The 7,029-nt window shown below is 58.4% G+C and overlaps 1 protein-coding gene across 1 annotated transcript in view; it reads left to right on the forward strand.

The window, feature by feature from the left end:
• Positions 1-113: 113 nt before the first annotated feature.
• ATP2A1 (ATPase sarcoplasmic/endoplasmic reticulum Ca2+ transporting 1) overlaps positions 114-7,029 on the forward strand; it is a 17,431-nt gene continuing 10,515 nt past the window's right edge. The window contains exons 1-8 of the mRNA XM_024744458.1: positions 114-225; positions 531-601; positions 2,039-2,123; positions 2,709-2,866; positions 3,205-3,222; positions 3,559-3,641; positions 5,035-5,139; positions 5,829-5,967. Of these exons, the coding sequence (XP_024600226.1) occupies positions 2,749-2,866; positions 3,205-3,222; positions 3,559-3,641; positions 5,035-5,139; positions 5,829-5,967 (463 nt within the window). The 5' untranslated portion in view covers positions 114-225; positions 531-601; positions 2,039-2,123; positions 2,709-2,748. The remainder of the gene's footprint in view (positions 226-530; positions 602-2,038; positions 2,124-2,708; positions 2,867-3,204; positions 3,223-3,558; positions 3,642-5,034; positions 5,140-5,828; positions 5,968-7,029) is intronic.

The raw sequence follows: 7,029 nt of genomic DNA on the forward strand, positions 1-7,029 counted from the left end.
CTCACCGCCCCCGCCCGAACCCCCAAGATTTGCATGTCTTGGCTGGAGGAGCCTAAGACACTTTCCCTCTAAGCCCGTCTATGGATGGTTCAGCTGAAGTTCGGAACTGGTCGGGGATTGAGCAGGCTCTATCTCTGTGTCCTTCAGAACTACGCCTCTCCCATTCTCGGCTTCAGTGCTCAGGAGGGGATGAAGACCTTGCACCTCTGGGCCTGGAGACCCTAGGTGAGGGCTCCAAGAAAGCACGCGCCTCCATCCCAGTTCACACCCAGCCTCCCTGATGGTGATCTTTGGCAGCTCTTGGCTGGTGGCTTTCCCTCTCTGGCTTGTTTCCCCTCTGGGAAGCTGGGGGAGGCAGAAATGAATAACCTTACAGGGCCCTGTTGGCAGCAGTGCCCTGTAAAGCCTGCCTCCTTTCCTCGGCCTCATGCTCTCCAGTCCCTTGAAGACGAGATCTGTCCAGTCTTCTCCCCCTTCTCCGTGTTGGGCACTCCTGCTCCTTTAAGACAGTGCCCCTGTCACTCCTCTAGGTGGTGGCGGGGAGAAGCCAGCCAGCACCAAAAGGCTTGGCAGATGCTGAGCCTGACTCTGGCCTAAGAAGGTGGGTGCTGGGCCAGGTGGAGGATGTGACCCCCAACACCTCACACCATGGTCTGAGCCCTCACACCCGCACCCCACAGCAGGATTCTGCTTCAGGGAGGGGTTTGTTGGACCCATGAAAAGGGAGAGGGAAGGAGCGTCGTGTCCTCAACTCACCCGAGAGGCTGCCCTCCCCCAGGTCCAAGCAGAGGAAAGGATGGGTATGGGGGGCTAAATCCTTCAGTGCCATCCACCCCTGCTGGCCTACCCACCCCCCAAAAGTGGGGCTTCCCTTTCCTTTGCCCCGCTGTCTCCTGTGCCATCGTCTGCTTAGGAACTTGAGTGCCAGACAGCGAAGCGACCTTGAGAACCCTTTCAGCGGCCTATACCCCTCACTGTTCATTTCAGGAAACTGAGGCCTAGATGGAGAAAGGACTTGAGGCCAAGGCCATAAGCCTGCTTCCCCTCACTGACCTCTCACCATTCTCTCATTCAGCCTTTCTCCTCTCTGCCCTTCTTTCCTCCCCTGCCCACACCCCATGCTACCCTCTTGTCTGTTCCTCCCGCAGCTGGTAGTAACCAAGAGACGCCCCTATCCCAGAGCAGGGGTGGGGGTGGGGTGTTCAGAGCAGCTGCTTCTCTGAGGAAGCTGATACTGAGGCCAGCCGCTCAGCAACAGCGTGTGGCTTTGCACCCAGCCCTGGGCCCCCACCCACCTGGCTGCCGCGTGCCAGCTCCCTGCTGTCCCTTTTCCCCACTGCTCCTCAGACTTCCCTCTGACCCTGGCAGCCCTGTCTCTATTCCCCCAGCTATGACTGTCCTTATTTCCCCTAGACCTGTCCCCATCAATCTGCCCGCCGTCCATTCCTTTGGTCTGGAGCCTCTGCTTTATCCAGCTTCCCCGAGCCCCTTCCCTTAATGTCCCTTCCCTCAGCCCTCTGCCGACAGGGTATGCCCAGGGTGTGCCTGAGCACACAGCTCCGATCTTCACTCCCTTTGAGGACAGCTACTTCAGGGCCAGGGCGGAGTGCAACCACACGCCATGTGGGGTCTGCCATGTAAACCCCATGGGTTAAAGAGAGCACAGTGTGGGATGAGGTGACCCTTATTCCATGACTTGGGGTGACCCCTGCCCCCATTCTGAAACATTGATCCCTCTCCCCCTGCCATCAGCACATTCTGTAGGCTCTTGGGTTACCCTGGGTATCCCATTTTCTTGGTGGAGGGGATTCCCTGTCAGGGATGCGAGGCCCTGAAGGCTCTGTTCCCAGTGGCTGAGTTAGAGCGATGGGGAGGGGGGTGGTTAGGGGAGAGACAGGCAGTCCTGGCTCTGCTCACCAGGGCCTGGACACTAAATCCCTTGTTGATGGCTGCGGCATCCCCTCCCTAGGGTAGGGTTACCATCTTCTGCCCTGTCCCCTTGACCCTCTCCCCTCCCTACTTCCCCTTGTCCCTCTAGAGCCACTTCCTCTCGCCCCCAAGGGATGTTCTCCCCCTTTTCAATCCCCTGAGGGTTGGAGTATCTCTGCTGCCCTTTCAACAAGGTAAGTGAGAAAGGAGGAGACTGGGGCAGTAGAAACAGGCAGGTTCAGGGAGATGAGACGGGAAGGGGACACGAGGAAAGGGAACGGTGAAGGCCTGAGAGGAGAAGTGGGTTTAAGGGAAGAACTGGAAGGGGTGAGGTTGGAACAGGAAATTCAGTGCAGCTGAAGAAGTCGAGGCAGTCGGGGGAGGGCTCAGTAGCAGAAGACAGAAAGTGAAGTCTCTCTCTGCCCCCCCTTCCCTGGGGCTGGGGCCACCTTAGCTTCCCTTATGAGTGACATCTCAGGCTGCAGCCCCACTGTTCCCCCTCTGTCAGCAGAAATATCTCTCTCTTCTGACCCCTCCTGCTAGAGTCTCAGCCAGCCAATCCCTGATCTGGGGGAGGGGGGAGCCTGGCCCCCCCCCACTCCCTCATAAGGACCAGCTGGGGGCTGGGGCAGGTGGCTGGCTGCTGCAAGTGGAACGGGGGTCAGAGCTTCGTGGAGGGAAGAATAACTTGGGGGGGCAGAAGAGAAAAAGGAAGAAACCCAGACAAACAGGCAGGTGGACACACTGAAGAAGGCCCCTGACGTGTGAGAACCCCCCAGAAGGAACACACCGCCCCCTGGCCCCCAGGAAGGGAGCACAATGGAGGCTGCACACTCCAAGACCACAGAAGAGTGTTTGGCCTATTTTGGGGTGAGCGAAACTACAGGCCTTACCCCGGACCAAGTTAAGCGGCATCTGGAGAAATACGGCCACAATGGTAAGTGTCCCTTGATGGGCACACATACACACACACACACACACACACACACACACACACACACAGACTCACACTCAAACACACTGGAGCCTCTCCCTCCAGGGTATCTTAGGGAGGAGGTAGGACATGGTCCAATGACTGCAACGGAGGGGAGGATACTAAGAAAACAGGGTCCCTGAGACCCTGAGTTTTGGGAAGTTTTATGGGATAACCCTGGTGAATCTCAGCTGCCCTTTTGGTGGCCTGATTCTCTTACCTTAGCCACAAAGTCCTGGGTGTGGGCGGCATTAGACTGAACTCCAAATGAATATGTCCTTTTCTTCTTTTTCCCTGGGCAGAGCTCCCTGCCGAGGAAGGTAAGTTACTGGAAGCCCTGAGCTCTCATAAATGACACCTCCTCCCCTCTGTGCCCCACTCCCTTCTCCCTGCCCTTTCCTTCCAACTCCTGGGACAATTGTTCCTCCCCAAAGGTTAGAGTCTGGCTGGGGGCAGAAGTTTCCAGGCACTTTCTCCTTGAGGCATCCAGTCCTTGAACAACTGCCCACCACTTTAAGGAGCCTGTTTCTGGACTCCGGGCCAGCTCCTCTCAGCCCTTTTCCCAGTACCAAATGGCCTGCCGGCACCTGGAGTCCCAGCCGTTCATCCGTTAGACCTTAACCCCGGGGGCCCCCTCCCCTTGCCTCTTCCCTCAGGGAAGTCCCTGTGGGAGTTGGTGGTAGAGCAGTTTGAAGACCTCCTGGTGCGGATCCTTCTCCTGGCCGCCTGCATTTCCTTTGTAAGTGTGGGAGGGCATCTGGGGGCAGGCTGGGAGTGTGGGTTGGGGGGATCTGGAGAGTCTGCTGGCGGGCAGCTCCAAATCATCGGCTCCTGTAGACCAAGCATTCAGCATCCTTTCCTACAGACCAGAAATGAGGGAGGTGGGGTGACGCTGATTTGTATACTCCTCTGTCCTCCCCCACACCCCGCAGGCAGGTTTTATTTTAAGCTTTAAGGGTGTTCTCAGCCAAAACACTGAAGTTAAGCCGCCCCCGGAGCTTCAAGGGCTCCGAGGGCTCGGGTTACCCCCGTGAAGCGCTGGGCTCCGCGGCTCAAACGCTTCTGCTATTCCCAGGCCATCGCTGCTCCCAGCATGCCCCGGGGACTCATGCACTGCTCCACCAATCCCGCGGCATCCTGGCGCCCCTGCCCCGCCCTCCTGACACTGATTGGTCGAGGCAGAGACTCCCCTCGTAGAGGCGGGAAAGAGCTGCTGGTGCGAGGGTGACTCCAAAGAACCAGAGCCTCTCCTATCTCTGGGCCTCACCTCCCTACTCACCCCATCAGGGCTAGAACTCCCAGGATCCCCCTCGTCACCTACCTGGCCTGACCCTCCCCTTCCTCCTCACAGCCTCAGGGCTGCCCCACGCCGGGTCTCAAGGCCCTGCCACCTCTCCTGCCCTGGAGCTTCCCTCCGCACCCACCATCCTAGCAGGCCGGCCTGCGTTTTGGAGTTTCTTCCTTAACATCTTAATGGTCCTGGAAGACAAGACTCTGGAGGCAAAGAAGTCTCCCTGTCCCCTGGTGTCTTTAGTGGAGGCCCCTGGGCCCCTGAGTGTAGCTGGCAGGGCCTCACTTCTCCCTCCTCAGATTTGCTCCTTGACATTTGCCTGAGGCTGTTGCCTGGCAGAGGCAACAGCTGGGGTGGGGTGTGCACAGGAGGCCCCGTAACACTATCCCCGACTCCTGCTCCCTCATGAAATTGGAGCTCCCCTGCCTTGGGCTGTTGGGGGAGGGCCGTGTGTGGGCCGGGCGCCTGCGGGGACCACAGGGTTTTTCCTACTGAGTTTTGGCTCCCGGGGGATGGATGTGGCTGCGGGGGTAGTTGGCCTGGGTGTCCCCTGAGCTTCGTTCACAAGCCAGTAACTTGGTCAGGGGAACCTGAAAGCATTCCCAGTTAATCCCCTAGCTGCGCATGTCTGTGCCGGCCTGCACCCGCTGAATAACAGTAGTGGCCACGCTTATGTGAGTTCGAGCTGTGGAGCACGTAGACCCTTAAAGGGATGTGGGGCTGCAGTGCCCCCGTGGTGCCCTGCCCCGTTTGCTCCTGCACATGTTCTCACCTCCATTTCCTCTCCTTCCTCACTTGAGGGGCTTTAGAACCTGTTATTCTCCCTTCCCTTGCTCCCCAGGTGCTGGCCTGGTTCGAGGAAGGCGAAGAGACCATCACCGCCTTTGTTGAACCCTTTGTCATCCTCTTGATCCTCATTGCCAATGCCATCGTGGGGGTTTGGCAGGTTAGCTTTGACCCCGCCTCATTCCTTCACATCCTGACACTGGACATGAGGCCAGCCTCCCTCCCTGTCTCCTCCTCCTCCATCACCTACCCTGGGCTTGCCTTGTTCTGAATTGGGCAAAAGGACCAGAATGTTGGAAAGAGGCAGGAGGCTGGTGTTCCCACTGTCACTGGCTGGTTGTACAACCCTGGGCAGGTTCCTTCATCTCTCTGAGTCTGTTTCCTCATCCATAAAATGGGGCTCATAGTCCTATCCCTCAGAGTTGTGGTGGAATTTAACAAGACGATGAGTGTGAAAGTGCCCAGCCCTGTGTCTGGCATAAAGGAGGATCTCAGGAAATGCTAGTTTGATGTCCTTCTTTCTCTTACCTTATACCATCCTCTGCTTCTCCTGTCCCCTGCTTTCTGGTTTTCTTTGGTTCTCCTTCCTTCTCTCCCCGAAACCCCCTTACCTGTTCTCAGCTGTGGGTGATGGCTTCCTTAACCATCATGTGGGGTTTGTCTGCTCCCCTGGGCCAGGAGGCAGGACTGCATAACCTGCCTCCTTCTCTGTGATGCCCCTACTTCCCCCGGGACTCTGGCCCCTGCTCCTGCATCCCTACACCTCCCCATCCTCCCTGACCAGTCCTCTGTCATTCCACAACCTTCCTCCCTCTGCTGACCCTCCCCTCCTCAACCCTGTCGCCCCAGGAAAGGAATGCAGAGAATGCCATTGAGGCTCTGAAGGAATATGAACCGGAGATGGGGAAGGTCTACCGGGCTGACCGCAAGTCAGTGCAAAGGATCAAGGCTCGGGACATTGTCCCCGGAGACATCGTGGAGGTGGCTGGTGAGTGATGGGGACGAGTGGTCCAGGATGGGTTCAAGGCCAAGAAGATGTGCGTGTTGGGGGCTGGTCGGGCCCTGATCCCCACTGTCCAGGAGGTAGCCAGGATGGTGGAGTCTCTGCTTCTCCTTCCCAGACTCCTCAGGAGGTCACCCCAGGGCACTGTGGCCACAGCACCCCCTCTCCATCAGAGTCTCAGCAGGAACAGCCAGTCCTGTCCCTGACGCTGCAGGCAGACCCCTGCTCCCCCTCCTCTCACCCAGCACTTGCAAGTAACAGGTGGAACCCAGTCCCTGCCAATGGCCCTGTCTCCACCCCCCTCCTGAGGCCTGGCTTCCCTCTCCTTCCACCCACCCCCAAGCTTGGTCAGCTTTAAATCTTGACCTCTCGGTACCCTTGAGGCTTCTCAAAGGGGAAGGAGCAAGGGTAGAAGGGAGGAGGGGGGCCGGAGGCTCAAGCCCCCGACCATGTAAGGGAAACTCAGGCCCCAGCAGAGAGCACGGGACTAGGAGGAGGGGAGCTCAAGGAGGGCCCCGCCTCTCCGGTGAGGGACACTTAATGCCTGGCCAGGGAGGGGTGGGGGCCGGGAGGCTAAGATTACTGGAATTCTGCCCCCTTCAGCGGTTTTTATATTTGCCCTGTGCAGGCCTTCCCACGGCTCCAGGCCCCTGGCATAGGAAGACGTGTCTTTCTAGGCCTACTTCCCTCCGCCAGATATCCAAGTCCCCACGCTGGGAAGCTTGGTGACAGGGAGGGCGGGTGGGCTGAAGACTCTGGTGCCCCATCACAGGGCCGTCCTGCCACGGTGACAGTTTGGAGTCAGCGCCATGAATGTCTATAAATATCGCTTCAGTTTGGGTGACAGGGTGTCCCGCCCAACTCCATTGCCGACCTCCCCCCTCCTCCATCAGCTTCCTCTGGCACCGGAGGAGGAACCTTGGGGACAGGGAAAGGAAAGCAGTCAAACCCCACCCCCAGGACCATCCTTGGGACCAGGCGGGATGAGGCTGGGAGGCAGTTGGCTTCCTTGGAGGCCTCGAAGTCTGGTGGGGCATCTGCCCTGAT

The sequence above is a fragment of the Neophocaena asiaeorientalis genome, unplaced genomic scaffold, assembly GCF_003031525.2.
Source record: "Neophocaena asiaeorientalis asiaeorientalis breed wild unplaced genomic scaffold, Neophocaena_asiaeorientalis_V1.1 scaffold91, whole genome shotgun sequence".
Classification (NCBI taxonomy): domain Eukaryota; kingdom Metazoa; phylum Chordata; class Mammalia; order Artiodactyla; family Phocoenidae; genus Neophocaena; species Neophocaena asiaeorientalis.